Below are 19,090 nucleotides of genomic sequence, written 5' to 3' on the forward strand. Positions count from 1 at the left end.
TGGGGGGCAGTGTTGTGCGGTGGGGGCAGGTTGGTAAAGAACCTTTGTCTCCTGGATGTTTAATGTAAGGCCCAGTGTCTCGTACGCTTCAGTGAAGGAGTCAACAATGGTTTGGAGTTCAGCCTCCGAGTGTGCACAAACACAAGCGTCGTCTGCATGCTGTAATTCAATAACAGAGTTTGAGACAATCTTGGTTCGGGACCGAAGGCGACGGAGATTGAACAATTTCCCGTTTGTTCTGTAGATTAGCTCCACTCTGGCGGGAAGCTTCTTAGAGGTGAGATGAAGTATTACAGCGAGAAAGATTGAGAAGAGCGTTCATGCAATGGCCTTGCTTGACCTCACTTGTATTGAGTCTGTGATGGATCCGTTAGTAAGGATCACGGCTTGCATGTCATCGTGGAACAGAGGAAGGATGATGACGAATTTTTGAGGGCAGCCAAATTGGACACTCCATAATCCCTCTCGGTTGACAGAGTCGAAGGCCTCTGAGGTCAAAATAGGCCATTGGCAGAGGTTGATGCTGCTCCATACATTTTTCTTGGATTTGTCGCACAGTGAAAATCATGTCCATTGTGCCTCTTAGTGGGCAGAATCTGCATTGTGACTGGGAGGAGCTCTTCAGCCATTGGGAGGAAACGATTGAGGGGGTTCTTACAATGACTTTCCCTGTGGCGGACAACAGGGAAACTCCTCTAATTACCGCAATCAGACTTGTCTCCTTTCTTGAAGATGGTCACGATTACGACGTCTCTGAAATCCCCTGGCATGCTCACCTCCTTCCAGATAAGGGAGATAAGGTCATGGATTCAGGCCAAGAGCACTTCTCTGCCATGCTTTAGTACTTAGGCGGGGACTTCATCTACTCCGGAAGCCTCCCTTTTCAGCTGTTGGATGGCCTTTTCAACCTCATGCCAGGCTGAGATTGTGCAGAGATGGTGGCAGATAGCATGCTGTGGGATAGAGTCAAGGACACTCGCATCGAAGATGGAGTCTTGGTTGAGGAGATCTTTGACGTGCTCCTTCCAGCGGGCACTGACTGCCTCTCTGTACTTGATGAGCTCCTCACCGTTCTTAGCTCTCAATGGGATAGGTGCTTGGGCTGTAGATGGTCTTAAGAACATAAGAAATAGGAGCAGGAGTAGGCCATTCGGCCCTTTTGAGCCTGCTCCGCCATTCAATAAGATCATGGCTGATCTTCTGCCTCAACTCCATTCCCCGGCCCTAACGCCATATCCCTTGATGCCCTTACTAGTCAGAAATCTATCGACGTTTGTTTTGAATATACCCAATGACTGAGCCTCCACTGCCCTCTGGGGTAGAGAATTCCAAAGATTCACCACCCTCTGAAGAAATTTCAAAACCCTATCTTTGGGATTTATCGACTTTTAGTCCCATTAATTTTGCTAGTACTGTTTTTTTTTTACTAATAATTTCTTTAAGTTCCTCATTCTCGCCACACCCTTGGTTTTCTCATATTTCTGGGAGGTTTCTTGTCGTCTTCCGTGAAGACAGAAACAAAGTATTTATTTAATTTCTCTGCCATTTCCTCATTCCCCATTATAAATTCTCCCGTCTCTCACTGTAAAGGACCTACATTTACCTTCGCCAGTCTTCCTTTTCACATACCTATAGAAGCTTTTACAATCCGTTTTTATATTTTTCGCTAGTTTGTGTTCATATTCCATTTTCCCTTTCTTTATCAATTTCTTGGTCCCCCTTTGCTGATTTCTAAAAAGATCCCAATCCTCAGGCTGACTGCTTTTTCTGGCAACTTTTATAAGCTTCCTCCTTGGACTTAATACTAGCTTTAATTTCTTTTGTTAGCCATGGTTGGATCACTTTTTTCTTTTTGGGTTTTTATGCCCTAGAGGAATATATGTTTGTTGCAAATTATGCATTATTTCCTTGAATGTTAGCCACTGTATGTCCACCTTCTTGACTGCACTAAAGAATCCACGCAAGTCATGGTTGTCGGCTATTGCTGGATCTCCTGCGCTCTTTCCACCCGCCATCTGTTCTTTAGGTCGTGAGTTTTTTGCTGGACCTCAGCCTTCAGTTGTCTGTAAATCTGTCGTCTTTCCCTCAAGTTGTGATGATGTTTCCAATTCAGGAATGTCTTACGTTTAAGGTTTATTAGTTCCTGGATCTCCTGGTTGTTCTCGTCAAACCAGTCTTGATGTTTTCTGGTAGAGTAACCAAGAGTCTCTTCGCTGGTGCTAATTATGGTGAACTTAAGGGCAGACCAGGCACTATAGACAGTCTGCAGCTCCTGTTCAATGGGAGTCGCCAGGTTAGCTGTGAGGCTAACTAGTGTATGTACAAATTTTGAATTGCTGACTACAGTCATGCAATATTGCAGGTTTCTGGGGCAAATCCAAACTGGAAAGGGAGAGCCGCACAGCTGGGGGCAGGACTTGGATGTAATGCTGAGACAACTGGCATTGTCAGATTATTTTATTCTATTCCCACAACCTCACCAGTTTCTCCAAGAGAACCACACAAAAGTGAGTAGGGAAAGAGAAGAGAAAAACAGGGAAAATGGCACCGTTGAATGCCAAGAAGCACAACATAGATTTGGGGTTGGATGCAATATCCAGTCAGGATTCTACTTGAGTCAAAGGCGATTTAATCATATGCTGTTAGCTGAGAAGTTGTGGCACATCGATCTGGCCCCTTGCTGCAAAACTGTAGATATTAGAGGCCATTCAGCCCATTGTGCTGGCTCTTTGGTTACCTCTGTTATACCTGGTCTGGGTATTTACTGGATGCAAATGGCAAAATGTTCCATTCTCTGTGCTAACAGCCTTAAACACAGTCTAGTAGTGGTGCCTTGTGACAACACAGTTGCATAATGTGACTCAAAATCACATTGTTTCAGGAAACGTGGAGGAGCCATTGACGGTTATGACTAACTCTAATGTCATAGTGCACTAAATTCTGTTTCTTTTTTAAAATAAATACAGGACACTTGCTGCTTCTTTAAATGCTTACAGATCTATATTGCTAAAGTTTGTATTAATATAAAGCTGGGTTTAAAACAAACAGTTTTATGGGAAAACTTTTGCTTCTTGTAGAGATATAAATTGTAGCTATGCTGATTGTTGGAAAGTTTACAACTTTCAGTAACTAGGATATCATTTCAATGCTTTATACTAGAAGATAAGCAAATGTAGTCAATTCTGGGGTATACTGAAAACAGCATACCTGTATCTTTGTATTTTTAAAAATCTCAGTCCACAATGTGAAATTTTCCAAGATGAAGGTATTCAGAGTAGATGAGGCATTAAGAACCAATGACATGAACCTATAGTTTTGAAGACACTTCGTTGCATAATGCTCTGCAGATTTCTTTGTGTAGATGTAAAATGTAGTATGGATGGTACTAAACCATACCGGAAGAATCTGCGGTTTGAACTCTGATCTGTGCTGAGTTAGGGCAGTGGGGACACGACAGTTGGCCTCTGGTATAGGAGAGGAAGGAAGTCTCCTTGCTCGCTATGTAGCATAGCCTGCTGGCCTTGTGCATCTGAGGCCATAATCATACCTGTTGTATTGCACCTCCCCGCAATGTAAAATGACACTTCAACGCTGACTTTCTAGTCTCCCAAGTTAAGACTGAGTATTTTGGTTGAGGTACTGCAGGGCAGTCAGCATCAGTGGGACTCCAACTTTAGCTTTTGTCTTCAGAAGTGGCTGGTAAAGGGAAAACATTGAAACACTTGAGGTAGTTTCATTGCATTAACCCCCTGGCAGGTTAGGGTATGGGGTCATGTTTGTGTTCTTCCTGCTCTAAGTGGTGAGTTCGCACTCTGTTGTAAGGAGAAAGTGCCAAGATGTGGTGTGGTTCCCCACGTGGTTGGTGGAAGAACTGGTGTAACTTTCAAATAACGCAAGAAAAGTTGACTGGCTACAGCCCCAGACTTTGGACCAAAACTTCTCCGAATCTGTGTTGATCGTTAAAAGTCGAACTGGAAAGTTTTATCAATGGTACCATTGTGTGCCGTGTTGGACTTTACAGAGGTGTAAAGAGGTTGAGCAGTTGGGAAGACTAGTAGTTGAAAAACTTACAGTAGTGAGTATGCACATGCAGAGTGACGCCTAGAGTGGAAAATATGAGCTTGGGTGAAAAGATAATATTTGTGAAAGGTTACTTGAGAAAAATACTTTTTAACTTTTACACACTACACTGTAGAAGCCCTTGAGTTTTTCAGCCTCTGAAGAAGACTGTTTTCTGTTTACGGATCTTGCATTTAGAATTTTTTGTGTGTGGTTAAATATCATTCTGGAATGTGAGATTGAATTTCAAAATTGAGTTGCGCAGTGCATTCTGCACTGGATTTCTGCACGGAATCTTTGTTTGATATCTAGGTAGTTATTTTTCTGCAGTTGCTTAGTAATGTTAGGATTAACCTCTAGCAATATAATAGAGGCAACATGGAGACTTCTGTAATAGGAGTTGTACTTTAAAATTGATACTAATAATGTGGGTTATTACGTACTTAGACAGTGAAAATACACGTATAGCATAAGGACTGAGTGTCATAATGATTTATTTCACTGAAACCAGAGTTTGAATCCAGCCTAGACTGCAGGTTTGGACATCTGCTTTCTCTGGGAGGCTACCAGAATAGCTGGCACCGAAAAGCCAAGGGGAAAGTCTGGCTGTTACACCAGAAAGATGTTCCGTTTCAGATCACCAACATCCCTTGCAATTTTTACAAACTCCTTTTATGTAAAAAAAAAAAAAAATCTTCCAATGTTGAAAGCATAATTAAATGTGTCTAAAAGACAGTCTATAACAAATCAAACATTGTCGCAGCAGAACATCATTGACTACTTGCAGCTCTGACATTTGGGGAATTTGTATTTCAATTTTTTTCTACACTTTTTTCTCAAAAGTAAACAATATAATTTAAAGTTGAACTAGGATTTGTTTTGTAAAATAACTAATTGTATTAAACTTGGCTTGCAAATAATTTTTAAGTGTATGTAATTCCTAATTGTTGGTGGTTTGGTCATAAGCTAGTATAGAAAGTCTATGCCTGATGATTAAAAGTCATCCCAACCCCATAAATTTGAATTTTTCAGAAATTGAAATTAAGCAATTGCATTAAAATGCCAATCCTTTTAAGTGCATTTCAAATAAAAACGTAAGAAATAGGAGCAGGAGTCGGCCATTTGGCCCTTCGAGCCTGCTCCGCCATTCAATAACATCATGGCTGATCTTCTGCCTCAACTCCATTCACCGGCCCTATCGCCATATCCCTTGATGCCCTTACTAATCAGAAATCTGTCGACCTCTGTTTTGAATATACCCAATGACTGAGCCTCCACAGCCTTCTGGGGTAGAGAATTCCAAAGATTCACCACCCTCTGAAAAATTTCTTCTCTTCTCAGTCCTGAATGGCCTACCCTTTATCCTGGGGCTGTGGCCCCTGGTTCTAGACTCCCCAGCCAAGGGAAACATTCTCCCAGCATCCACCCTATCAAGCCCTGTAATAATTTTGTATGCTTCAATGAGATCCCCTCTCATTCTTCTGAATTCAAGAGAATACAGGCCTACTTTACGCAATCTCTTCTCGGAAGACAGTATCGCCATCCTAGGAATCAATCTTGTGAACCTTCGTTGCACTCCCTCTATGGCAAGTATATCCTTCCTTAGTTAAGGAGACCAAAATTGTACACAGTACTCCAGGTGTGGTCTCACCAAGGCCCTATATAATTGGAGTAAGACTTCTTTACTCCTGTACTCAAATCCTCTTGTAATGAAGGCCAGCATACCATTTGCCTTCCTAATGGCTTGCTGCACCTGCACATTCACTTTCAGTGACTCATGTACAAGGACACCCAGGTCCCTTTGAGCATCTGCATTCCCCAATCTTTCACCATTTAGGAAATACTCTGCCTTTCTGTTTTTTTCTACCAAAGTGGATAACTTCACATTTATCCACATTATATTCCATCTGCCATGTTCTCACCCACTCACTGAGCCTGTCGAGATCCCCTTGAAGCCTCATCACAACTGACACTGCCACCTAGCTTTGTATCATCAGCAAATTTGGAAATGTTACAGTTAGTCCCCTCATTCAAACCATTGATATAGATTGTGAATAGCTGGGGCCCAAGCACCGATCCTTGAGGTACCTCACTAGTCACAGCCTGCCATCCTGAAAAAGACCTGTTTATCCCTACTCTTTGTTTTCTGTCTGTTAACCAATTCTCAATCCATGCTAGTATATTACCCCCAATTCCACGTACCCTAATTCTATTCACCAACCTCTTGTGTGGGACCTTATCGAAGGCCTTCTGAAAATCCAAATACACCACATCTACCGGTTCCCCTTTGTCAACTCCACTAGTTACATCCTCAAAGAACTCCAATAGGTTTGTCAAACAGGATTTCCCTTTCATAAATCCATATTGACTCTGCCCAATCTTACTATTAGTTTCTAAGTGCCCAGTTATTGCATCCTTTATAATAGATTCCAGCATTTTCCCAACTATTGATGTGAGGCTAACAGGTCTGTAGTTCCCTGTTTTCTCTCTCCCTCCTTTCTTAAATAGCAGGGTTACATTTGCTATCCTCCAATCTGCAGGAACCATTCCAGAATCTATAGAAGATGACAACCAATGCGTCCACTATCCCAATGGCCACCTCTTTCAAAACCCTAGGATGTAGGTCATCCGGTCCTTGGGATTTATCAACTTTTAGTCCCATTAATTTTGCTAGTACTGTTTTTACTAATAGTTTCTTTAAGTTCCTCATTCTTGCCACACTCTTGGTTTTCTCGTATTTCTGAGAGGGTTTTTGTGTCTTCCTCAGTGAAGACGGAAACAAAGTATTTATTTAATTTCTCGCCATTTCCTCATTCTCCATTATAAATTGTCCCGTCTCTGACTGTAAAGGACCTACATTTGCCTTCGCCAGTCTTTTTCTTTTCACATACCTATAGAAGCTTTTACAATCCGTTTTTATATTTTTCGCTAGTTTGTGCTCATATTCCATTGACCCAGTCCTGTATTTCAAATTAAACAACGTTGAATAAACAGGAGTAGATTGTAGACTTGGTCTAATAACGTGAAAATTTGATGCAATTAAATATTTAGTTTATATTGCAAGTTCTGGCCCAATATATTAGCCTTGTTCTGGCCATTCAATTATCGAGTGATGCATGTGTCCGGAGTTACATTAATTTGCTGTAATCATCCCACTACAAATTCTCTAAAGAGTGTTGGTTAACTTGTATCAGAAATAAGGGGAAAGGTTTAAAATGAAACGTGGCTACATCTTCTGCTTTGTATGTTAGATTTGTGGTGATAGTGCTTTCTCCAAAGACTCTCCATTTTATTGGTTACCTGTGAGCTCATCAGAATTTGTCTGTTGTCTAATATTCATACCAAGTTAAATTTGCACCCATGCCGTAAGACAAGCATTGACGATGAGGAATCAAAGCTTAACTGCACCTCAAGACAAATGAGTTTGTAGTTGCCTGGGTCTGTTTTGTCGCCAGGTTATAAAAACAATGGGCACCACATTAGTTTGTTTCCAATCTAATGGGACCTCTCCAACATTCAACACCATTATGAAGATCCTTAGCACCTCACAAATCTCAACTTGTGCCTCTGTCATCTGGAATAAACATGATCAATCGTGGGTATTTGTTTTGAACCCTGATAGCCTGTATAGAACCTCTATTTCAAAGTGTCTGCTTTCAGTGCTGCCTTTACTACCCGATGGACTGTGTGGGTGAGTGGTTGTGCTCGAGAACTACACTGCACAGAGCTGATCAGGGTTGTGGTTTGATGATCTGAGGAATTTTAAGTTTCAGTTACTAGCAGTGACTCACTTGTTGAATATTCACTGCCTTTTCATTTTTCAACCGCTTGATTAAAGGTTTCATCATGGCCTGATGTATTTAAGTTTTAATTTTGCATGCTTTTAGGATTGCACCTACCACTTTAATAACAGAGACTGGCTTTTTGAATTCTGTACTGTTGCAATGTGCCATTAGCCAATATAAAATAATCCAAGTGGGTTAAATAACTTCAACATCATTGAAATAGAAGTTCTATCCAGGTTATGAGGCTTCAAAACAAAGTCCCAGGAATGGCTCATATTCCAGGATCCTATGAGGCACAAGATTAAATTGCTGGTGGTCTTCATAACAGCGTTGAACATTGGGGAGTCCATGTTAAATTGGGCACCATCTTCTACAATGTTGTGGCGACACGCCACCACTGGACATAATCCACTCACGGCGGCACAGACAGTCTAAGCAGAAGCCCCCAGCCGGGGGCCCTTTCCTCCAGCAACTTGTTTCCCGCAGGGACAGGCTGCCGGGAGCACTTCCTGTCTGGGAAGTATTTAAGTGGATGCGCGGGCTTTTCTAGTTCCCGTTTGCCATGTGGTTAGAATAAAACAGTTGTGTTTTCAATAGCTCTGGTCTCGACTCCCACGTTTGCCGCGGTATCTCAACACTGGTGACCCCGACGCTCAGGACGAATCCTAAGCTAGCATGGCGGATACAAACGCAGTCACGGTTAAATTACCAGACTTTTGGGAGAACCTCGCCGAAGCCTGGTTCGTTCAAGCTGAGTCCAGATGCCGGCTGAAAGGCATTACAGTCGACGCCACGAAGTACGACTACCTCGTCGCCTCGCTCACCTACGCTACAGTCCCCAAGGTTTGGGCAGCGCTGCAGGATCCACCAACGGATGGCAAGTACGAACATCTGAAGGCTGCGCTACTTAAAAAATTTCAAACGTCCTCTTACCAGCGCCACTGCCAACTCCTGGACCTCCCCGGCCTTGGTGACGCTTCACCATCAGACCTGCTCTCCCACATGCTGTCCCTCTCAGACGACAAAAATCCCAGCGCCCTTTTTCGCACGCTTTTCATTCGGCAGCTCCCCGCCAGCATCCACCCGCTCATTGTGGAGTCTGGCTCCACGGACCTGAATGATATAGCCGAAAAGGCCGACCGGCTGCTCTCTGCACAGGCCGCTCGCGACGTCGCGCCCGACCTCACGGCAACGACCACGCGGTCTTCCCGGCCCGTTAGGCCCGACCGCCCTACCACTCCGGGTCACTGCTACTACCACACCCGTTTTGGCGCTAGGGCTCAATGCTGCACGCCGCCGTGTACCTTCAAAACCCCCCCCCCCGCACCGGCCCCCGCGATGGCCGCGGGGCAGAAGGAGCCCCTACTGTACGTCACTGACGACAGAACCAACCGCCGATTCCTGTGCGACACAGGGGCCCAGCACAGCATCACCCCCGCCTCCGCCCTCAAGATCCAACGCGGCACACGGGGTATCACACTGGCTGCAGCCAATGGCTCTGCCATCCGCACATATGGCACCCGCATGGTCACGCTCGACCTCGCGGGCCGCCGCTACCGCTGGGAGTTCCTCACAGCCAAGGTCCTCTGCCCACTCATCGGCGCCGACTTCCTACGCGCCCACGGCCTCCTCGTCGACATTCCGAGGCACTGCCTCGTCGACATCAACACTATGGCCCCCATCCCTGGCGCCTTTACCCCGGCCCGTTCGGCCGGCCTGACGACCTACTGCCTCGCCAACGCCACGGACGACTACTCGGCACTCCTAGCTGAGTTTCCCGCCCTCACTAATCCGACCTTTTCGGCCAAAGCCGCAAAGCACGGTGTGGAACACTATATCCCCACCACCGGCCCCCCAGTTTCTGCCCACGCCCGCAGACTCAACCCGGCCAAGCTGGAAATCGCGCGGGCCGAGTTCGCCACCATGGAACAACTCGGCATCATCCGCCGCTCCAGCAGCCCTTGGGCATCGCCCCCAAGCCCGGCGGAGGCTGGCGCCCTTGCGGGGACTACCGCCGCCTCAACGACGCCACCACCCCCGATCGATACCCGGTGCCACACATCCAGGACTTCTCGGCCCGACTGGCCGGACGAACCGTCTTTTCCAAAGTCGACCTGGTGCGCGGTTACCACCAAGTCCCCGTACACCCCGCGGACATCCCCAAAACAGCCGTCATCACCCCATTCGGCCTGTTCGAGTTCCTGAGGATGCCCTTCGGCCTCAAGAATGCAGCACAGGCTTTCCAGCGCCTTATGGACTCAGTCCTCCGGGACCTGAACTTCCTATTCGTCTATCTAGACGACATTCTCGTGGCCAGCTCCTCCAAACAGGAACACCTCGAACACCTTCGCATCCTGTTCGGGCGCCTAGCCCAACACGGGCTCATCCTCAGCCCGGCGAAGTGCCAATTCGGCCTCACCGAGATCGATTTTCTCGGTCACCACATCACCCCTGCTGGGGCCGTCCCCCTGCCCAACAAGGTGCAGGCCGTCCAGCAATTTCCCCGCCCCACAACCATCAAGGGCCTCCAAGAGTTCCTCGGGATGGTGAACTTCTACAACAGGTTCATCCCCAGAGCTGCAGCCCTCATGAAGCCCCTATACGACTCCCTCCGAGGAAAATCCGGCAAGATGGACGTAGCCTGGACCACAGACACGGCAGCCGCCTTTGACGCCACCAAAAACGCGCTCGCCGACGCCACTCTGCTCGCGCACCCGAAGGCCGATGCCCGGGTCGCGCTCACCACAGACGCCTCCGACCACGCGGTCGGGGCCGTGTTCGAGCAGTGGGTCAATGGCGCGTGGCAGCCACTTGCCTTCTACAGCCGCCAGCTGCGCCCCCCGGAGGTCAAATACTCCACTTTCGACCGCGAGCTTCTCGCGCTCCACCTGTCGGTCCGCCATTTCAGGTTCCTCCTGGAAGGCCGCCACTTCACCGCGTATGTGGACCACAAGCCACTCACGTACGCGATGGCCAAGCACACCGAACCCTGGTCCGCTAGGCAGCAACGCCAGCTCGCGGCCGTGTCCGAGTTTACTACGGACATCCAGCACGTCTCCGGTAGAGACAACGTGGTCGCCGACTGCCTTTCCCGTCCCGCCGTCTGTGCGAATCACCTCGCGGTCGACTACGCACAACTAGCAGCGGCCCAGCTCACAGACCCAGACCTCCTCTCGGCGGCTACCAGCCTGCCAGGGCTACGCCTAGCCAAGGTCGCGCACGGGCCCGAAGCCACGGCAGTCACTTGCGACGTCTCACTCGGCCAACCCAGGCCGGTCGTCCCTGAGACCTGGCGCCGCCGCGTTTTCGACGCGCTCCACGGGCTCTCTCACCCGGGTTCCCGTGCATCCGTCAAACTCCTCTCCAAGCGCTTCGTCTGGCGCGGCCTCAGCAGAGATGTTCGGACTTGGGCCACCTCCTGCCTCGCCTGCCAACGGGCTAAGGTACAGCTGCACACCAAAGCACCCCTGGGAGACTTCGAGGTACCCAGCCGCCGCTTCGACCACGTACACGTCGACATCGTCGGTCCCCTGCCGCCATCGCAAGGCCAAACTTATCTCCTCACGATGGTCGACCGCTACACACGTTGGCCTGAGGCAGTGCCGCTGACCTCCACCACCACAGCCGACATCGCCAGGGCGTTCGTTAACACCTGGGTTGCGAGGTTCGGCGTACCGGCCGACATAACCTCCGACAGAGGCGCCCAGTTCACCTCCGAACTCTGGACGGCCACAGCACGCAACCTCGGGGTGACGCTCCACCGCACCACGGCGTACCACCCGCAGGCCAACGGGCTTTGTGAACGCTTCCACAGGTCACTCAAGGCCTCACTCCGCGCCGGCCTGCAGGACAGTACCTGGACTGACCGCCTACCGTGGGTGCTACTCGGCCTACGCACCGCGGTCAAGGAAGACCTCCAGTCCTCGGCAGCGGAGTTAGTCTACGGACAACCGCTGCGCGTCCCAGGCGAATTCCTCCCGGAGCCTAACAAGCCTTGGTCGGCCAAACAGCAGCGGCTCAACTCTTTCTCTTCCGCTCAGCAGTTCGCCCCACTTCCGGTCAACCGACACGGCGACCTCGCACTTCACGTCCCGCCAAATTTACAGCAGGCGCGCTTCGTCTTCGTGCGACACGACGCGCACCGCAGGCCCCTGCGACCCCCGTACGACGGACCGTACGAGGTACTACAAACCGGGGACAAGGTCTTCAAGCTGCGACTCGGCGACAGGGTCGACACAGTCTCCATCGACCGGCTGAAACCAGCACACACAGAACCAGGGGAACAGGTCCCGTGGCCCAGCCTCCAACTAGAGGCCGTCCCCCCGGCAAGCCAGCACAGCCGGCGGCGAACCGCCCGACCCAACCAACTAGACCGGCGACCACTCAGAGCCGCTGCGGCAGAACCATTAGACCACCGTCACGACTCGTCCACTCCTCCTAAGCGGATTCTGGGGGGAGCTCTGTGGCGACACGCCACCACTGGACATAATCCGCTCACGGCGGCACGGACAGTCTAAGCAGAAGCCCCCAGCCGGGGGCCCTTTCCTCCAGCAACTTGTTTCCTGCAGGGACAGGCTGCCGGGAGCACTTCCTGTCTGGGAAGTATTTAAGTGGATGCGCGGGCTTTTCTAGTTACTGTTTGCCATGTGGTTAGAATAAAACAGTTGTGTTTTCAATAGCTCTGGTCTCGACTCCCACGTTTGCCGCGGTATCTCAACAATGTACCAATTTTTAAAACTATTGACAAAACAGACGCAGGCAACTGCAGATTCCTTCATCTTAAGACACTTTCCCATTTGTTGCTTCTATACGATCACCTCTGAAATGTCCCCTTCCACAGATGAAAGGCCAAAGTTTTAATCAATCATTTTCTTTTCTGGAAATTAATATCTTTTATCTGTTTGGATTTACTGCTAATAGGATTTGGGGATTTACCCTCTGGGAAAGCTTGGAGTCCCTAGTATTCTCACTTTTTATTAATATTGCTAATTCTGAGTAATCTCCGCTTTTCCACACCTTGGAATAAGCACATTAGCGTGATGTAATTAAACCCTAAAGAAATTTGAAGGTTTGCTGTCACGGTTCAGGGGAAATTTTTTGCAGTGAACCAGATTTGTTTCATATTTGTAACTGATTCATGACTACGGTCATTCCTTCTCCTACCCTGCTCCCCAAACACACACTAAAATGGAAGTACATGAAACAGGTCACTAAAAATAAGGGGAAAAGGTTTAAAATGAAACTTGGCTACATCTTCTGTTTTGTATGTTAGATTTGTGGTGATAGTGCTTCCTCTCAAATGTTTTACTGCAACGACGCTGAAGAAAACGCTCATTCCAGCTATCCAATAAGCTGAAGCTGTTCGATCAGGCGTGAAACAATTAAGGATTGTTTCTTAGTACCCAACTTTAATCTGATTTTAAACTAAGTACAGTTGAAACTGGGATTTAATGTGGCCTAAACTTGGCACTGAAAATCATTTAAAAAAAATAACCTGAAACCCTTCTTAATATTCACTTTCAATAAAATTGTATTTTTAAAAAACTACGTGCGGAAATCCCAAACACTTCCTTTTAGCATATTCCAACTTCCCTGGAGTAAAAAAAATCACCACTTCTATATAAGAACAAAAAAAGTAAGAATTAGCAGGAGTAGGCCATTTAGCCCCTCGAGCCTGCTCCACCAATCCAATAAGATATAATGGCGGATCTTTGACCTCAACTCTACTTTCCCGCCCGATCCCCATATCCCTTGATTCCCCAAAAGTCCAAAAATCTATCTGTCTCAGCCTTGCATATACTCAACGACTCTGTATCCACAGCCCTTTGGGGTAGAGAATTCCAAGATTCACAACCCTCTGAGTGGAAAAATTCCTCATCTCAGTCTTAAATGGTTGACCCCCTATCCTGAGGCTGTGCCCCCTAGATCCAGACTCTCCAGCCAGGGGAAACAACCTCTCAGCATCTACCCTGTCAATCCCCTTCAGTATCTTATATGTTTCAAGATCACCTCTCATTCTTCTAAACTCCAGAGAGTATAGGCTCAGTTTACTCAATCTCGCCTCATAGGATAACCCTCTGATCCCAGGGATCAATCTAGTGAACCTTCATTGCACTGCCTCTAAGCAAAGTATATCCTTCCTTAGATAAGGAGACCAAGACCAAACCGAACTGTTTCTGTACGAGGACACCGAAATCCCTGAACACCAACATTTAGTCGTTTCTCACCATTTAAAAATATTCTGTTTTTTCTATTGTTCTTACCAAAGTGAATAACCTCACACTTTCCCACATTATCCTCCATCTGCCACCTTATTGCCCACTCACTTAACCTGCCTATTTCCCTTTGCAGGCTCTTTGTGTCCTCCTCACAGCTTACTTTCTCAAGTCAGCAAACTTGGATACATTGCACTCGGTCCCTTCATCTAATTCATTAATATAGATTGTAAATAGCTGAGGCCCCAACACCGATCCTTGCGGCACCCCACTAGTTACAGCCTGCCAACCGGAAAATGCCCCATTTATCCCTACTCTCTTTTCTGTCCGTCAGCCAATCCTCTATCTGTGCTAATATATTACCCCCAACTCCATGAGCCCTTATCTTACGTAGCAACCTTTTATGTGGCACCTTATTGAATGCCTTTTGGAAATCCAAATATACTACATCTACTGGTTCTCTTTATCTACCCTGCTAGTTACATCCTCAAAAAACGCTTAATAAATTTGTTAAACACGATTTCCCTTTCATAAAACCATGTTGACTTTGCCTAATATGATTTTTCTAAGTGCCCTGTTACCACTTCCTTGATAATGGATTCCAGCATTTTCCCAATGACTGATGTCAGACTAACTGGCCTGTAGTTCCATTCCATTCCATTCCACTGAATTTATCATGATCAAAGACACAGTGCAATAAAAACAGAAAATGCTGGAAATACTCAGCAGGTCAGGCAACATCTGTGGAGAGAAAGTTACCGTTGCAAGTCGATGACTTTTTGTCAGAACTGGAAAAGGTTAGAGATATAACCGGTTTTAAGTAAGTACAGAGACAGGGAAAGTGGGAGAGGAGGAAAGAACAAAAGGGAAGGTCTGTGATGGGTGATAAGGCCGGATGATGGTGCAAGGTGAAAGGAGATGGTAATGGGACAACTAAAGAAGCAAAAGATGGGTCTAGAGGAGATGTAAATGGGAATATCAGAATCATCAGCAACCGCTACCGTGCAATATTCCCGTTAATATTTTTGGGTGCACGGCCCCTTTAATGGATTGCGCGGCACATTCACATTTCCCACATGCATGGTTTTTCCATTGAAAAGCCACTGAGCGGCCTGCGCGGGCCTCCAGACCACCACGCAGCTTAACGGGAACATTGCTGCCATCCGAAAAAATGGGGGCAGAAGTTCTGATCTGAAATTATTGAACTCGGTGTTGAGGCTGGAAAGTGCCTAATAAAAAGAGGAGGTGCTGTTCCTTGAGCTTACGTTGAGCTTCATTAGAATACTGTAGGAGGCCGAGGACAGAGATGTCTGACTGTGATTGGTCCGGAGAATTAAAATGACAGGCGACCGGAAGCTTGGGGTCACACTTGAAGACTGAACGGAGGTGTTCCGCAAAGCAGTCACCCAATCTCTGTTTGGTCTCCCCAATGTAGAGGAGACCGCATCGTTATCAGCGAATACAGTATAATAAATTGCAAGAAGTACAAGTAAATCACTGTTTCACCTGGAAGGAGTGTTTGGGGCCCTGGATGGTGGGAAGGGGGAGGTAAAAGGGCAGCTGTTGCATCTCCTGCGCTTGCACGGGGGTGTGGGAAGGGGAGTGGGTGATAGAGGAGTGGACCAGGGTGTCGTGGAGGGAACGGTCCCTTTGGAATTCTGGGAGAGGTGGGGAAGATGATGTGTTTGGTGGTGGGATCACGCTGGAGGTGGTGGAAATGGCGGAGGATGATGCATTAAATGTGGAGGCTGGTGGGGTGAAAGGTGAGGACAAGGGGAACCTGATCGGGGTTCTGGGAGGGAGGGGAAGGGGTGAGAGCAGAAGTGCGGGAAATGGAACGGACACGGTCGAGGGCCGTGTCAACGGCGTTAGATGAGGTTGAGGAAAAAGGAAGACGTATCTGAAGCACTGGTATGGAAGGTAGCATTGTTGGAACAGCTGAAACTGGGGGAATGGAATAGAATCCTTACAGGAAGCGGGGTAGGAGGAAGTGTAATCAAGGTAGCTACGGGAGTCCGTGAGCGCTTAGTGGATATTGGTCAGTCACCTATCCCCAGAATTGGAGACCGAAGTCAAGGAAGGAAAGTGTCGGGGGTGGACCACATGAATGTGAGGGAAGACGGAAATTGGAAGCAAAGTTAATGGCATTTTCCAGATTGGGGCGAGAGCAGGAAACGGCAGCGATACAGTCATCAATGTTTGTTAGAGTTTTTTTGAGGTGAGGGAGCGGACCCGAGTAGGACTGGAACAAAGACTGTTCCACATATCCCACGAAAAGGCAGGCATAGCTGGGACCCCCATACGAGTTCCCATAGCAACACCTCTTATTTGGAGGAAGTGAGTGGAGTCAAAGGAGAATTTGTTCAAAGTGAGAACAAGTTCAGCCAGGCGGAGGAGGGTGATGGTGGATGGGGACTGGTTGGGCCTCCTTTCAAGGAAAAAGTAGAGAGCCCTCAGGCCTTCCTGGTGGGGGATGGAGGAGTAGAGGGATTGGAAGTGAGCAGTGCGGCTGCGTGCTCCCACAAACCTGCCCGCTGGGACAATGTCGGACACAATAGTGTCTTGCTGATCTGGAGAAGAGTGGGTGTGTGGAGCCCATAGAAATATAAATGGTACTCTATAGGGATGATACTACATTTTTCTCATTTAAAACCATTCTAGAGCTTTATTCATACCTTCCTTGTGCTTGTTTCAGGGTGGATAGAGACCGAAGTGGGGTTATATCTGAATCTGAGCTTCAGCAGGCTTTATCCAATGGTAAGTGGTGTGCTGTTGACAGCGTATCGTGGTATTGAAACAATGTCAGTTCTTCTATATCATGACCGTGTGAGATAAGTGGAAAATGTAGCAGCGCTGGCACATGCGAAAGATTAAGTACTGGATTTGAAATAAATGACTGAATGGAAAGTAAAACTGAAATAATTTTGACCAACTTTACTAAAGCAAAAGTTACTGTTTGTTGGTTTTGGTTTCTGTGGAACAGGAATATTTACAACATGAATCATTTGGTTTTCACTGGGGTTTCTTGTTTACTTTTAATTACCCAGAACTTTTTTGATCGTTTTTATACAAAATATCGTTGAAGTTGAAATTTGGGAGGGGGAGAAATGCAAGGAAGGACTTGCATTTATAAACCAATATTGCCCATTCTCGACATCCCGAAGTGCTTCACAGCCGAATTGCTTTTGAAGTGAAGTCATTATTATGTAGGCAAACACGGCAGACAATTTAGCACAGCAAGATCCCACAAGCATCCAATTGAACTGGTAGATGTGGCTTCAGTCTGACGCTTCATCTGGAAGATGGATATAATATTTTGGGGAAAATTGGGATGGGAGTTGTGTTGGATAAACTTCACAAACTTATTCACACTTTTCTCTGTTACCAAAAACATAAAACACATTCTTTGTGGTAAACAAGTAGTTTTACATAGGATTTAGTAGGATTACATAGACTATACGGCACAGAAACAGGCCGTTCGGCCCAACCAGTCCATGCGGCGTTTATGCTCCACTCGCGCCTCCTCCTGTCTTTCCTCATCTAACTCTATCAGCATAACCCTCTATTCCCTTCCCCCTCATATGTTTATCTAGCCTTCCCTTAAATGTATTTATACTGTTTGCTTCAACCACTCGCTGTGATGGCGAGTTCCACCTTCTCTCCACTCTCTGGGTAAAGAAGTTTCTTCTGAATTGCCTATTTGATTTCTTTTACACACAAATAAACCCTGCCCTAAATATCTTAGCAACACTGAATTTCAGTTCGAATGAAATAGCGCTGGAGGCTTGCTAGACAAATGCAGCGATGAATCGAGCCAAGATTTAAAGAGATCGGAAAGCTAATGAGTCCACGGAGAGCTGTTGAGTAGATTAGGAATTTCTGTTGCTTTCCAGTTCAACTCCTGATCCCAGTCTCACTCTGACCTCTCCGTCTTTGACCTTCTACAATGCTCTCTAATAAAGCTCAATGCAAGCTCAAGGGAATGAAGAACTAAGTGGTTCACCCTCATATGGGAGAGAGGTATAAATAAAAATGATCACTTGTGTAACTTTACTTTTTGATGAGGCAAAACAATACAGAACACAGCAGCATGTGTATTGTTGATGTCTGTTGCATTGCTGTGCATGTGAGGTGCACAAAGTGGAGCGAAGGAGAACATGTACTTCCTGGGCCGTCTTCATGTCCCTCCCTGGGAGTGAGATGCCTACTTGCTTTCTTAGTTGCAGTTGATATGTAAGGAAGATAAACAGGAGATTACACCTTCCCAAAATTAAATCGATATTTATATTTTTCTTTGTCAGGAACATGGACACCTTTCAATCCAAAGACCGTCAGGTCCATCATAGGTAAGCGTCTGTTCATTCTATTTGATTTTAGTGGTGATAATAGAGTGAGCTGTCATTTTTAAACAAAAGTACTGAAGGTGCATGCCAGCCTCTTCCTAAAGCTGCCAGGAAAATGATTGCATTAAATGCAAGAAAGAAAATGCAGATGTTTACTGGGAGGGCAGGGGGGCATTGTGATATCCATGAACCCAGATGGTCAATGGTTGAGTGTAATGTGAAAGTTCTCTCTCTACTACTAACCATGTGGATTGGAAGTCTTTGATGGGACGTTCTTCATTATTTGAATACTACGATTAAATTCCTCTCTGAGCTCAGCAGTGACGATGAATGATACCCTTCATATAACAATATTAAGACAGCCAACCAATGGACCAAATCAAAGAGAATAGTCCTTTTTAAGGCGGTTCACAGGAGATGTCCATTTGTGCAATTATTGAAGCTATTTTGTGATTCTGTTTCCAGTATAAATCTGTGACCTGCTCTTAGCTTTTCATCACCTAAAGTAGGCAAAAGGATAGAAATTATGCAGTAATGACAGTACTGTGGAGAACCTGAAGATCTAGGTGAGGAGTAGGGTTGAAACCTGGCCTTCCAATCATAACTGGCATAATAGTGTTGATTTTCTCTAAGTTCCCACTGTGCTTTTGTTAGTCCACTAGGAGCTGAGTATTAATAAATTAGCATC

At 46.7% G+C, this 19,090-nt stretch overlaps 1 protein-coding gene across 2 annotated transcripts in view; it reads left to right on the forward strand.

Annotated features, from left to right (window-relative positions):
• The window catches only part of pdcd6 (programmed cell death 6), a 34,408-nt gene that overhangs the window by 3,145 nt on the left and 12,173 nt on the right, over positions 1-19,090 (forward strand). The window contains exons 2-3 of one of the 2 annotated variants that reach the window (XM_085989061.1): positions 16,755-16,816; positions 18,361-18,405. In XM_085989061.1, coding sequence (XP_085845187.1) covers positions 16,755-16,816; positions 18,361-18,405 — 107 coding nt within the window. The remainder of the gene's footprint in view (positions 1-16,754; positions 16,817-18,360; positions 18,406-19,090) is intronic. The other variant, XM_085989060.1, reaches the window with a different exon arrangement.

Source organism: Somniosus microcephalus, chromosome 5 (assembly GCF_052327205.1).
Source record: "Somniosus microcephalus isolate GS21.2 chromosome 5, FLI_Smic_1.0, whole genome shotgun sequence".
Lineage (NCBI taxonomy): Eukaryota > Metazoa > Chordata > Chondrichthyes > Squaliformes > Somniosidae > Somniosus > Somniosus microcephalus.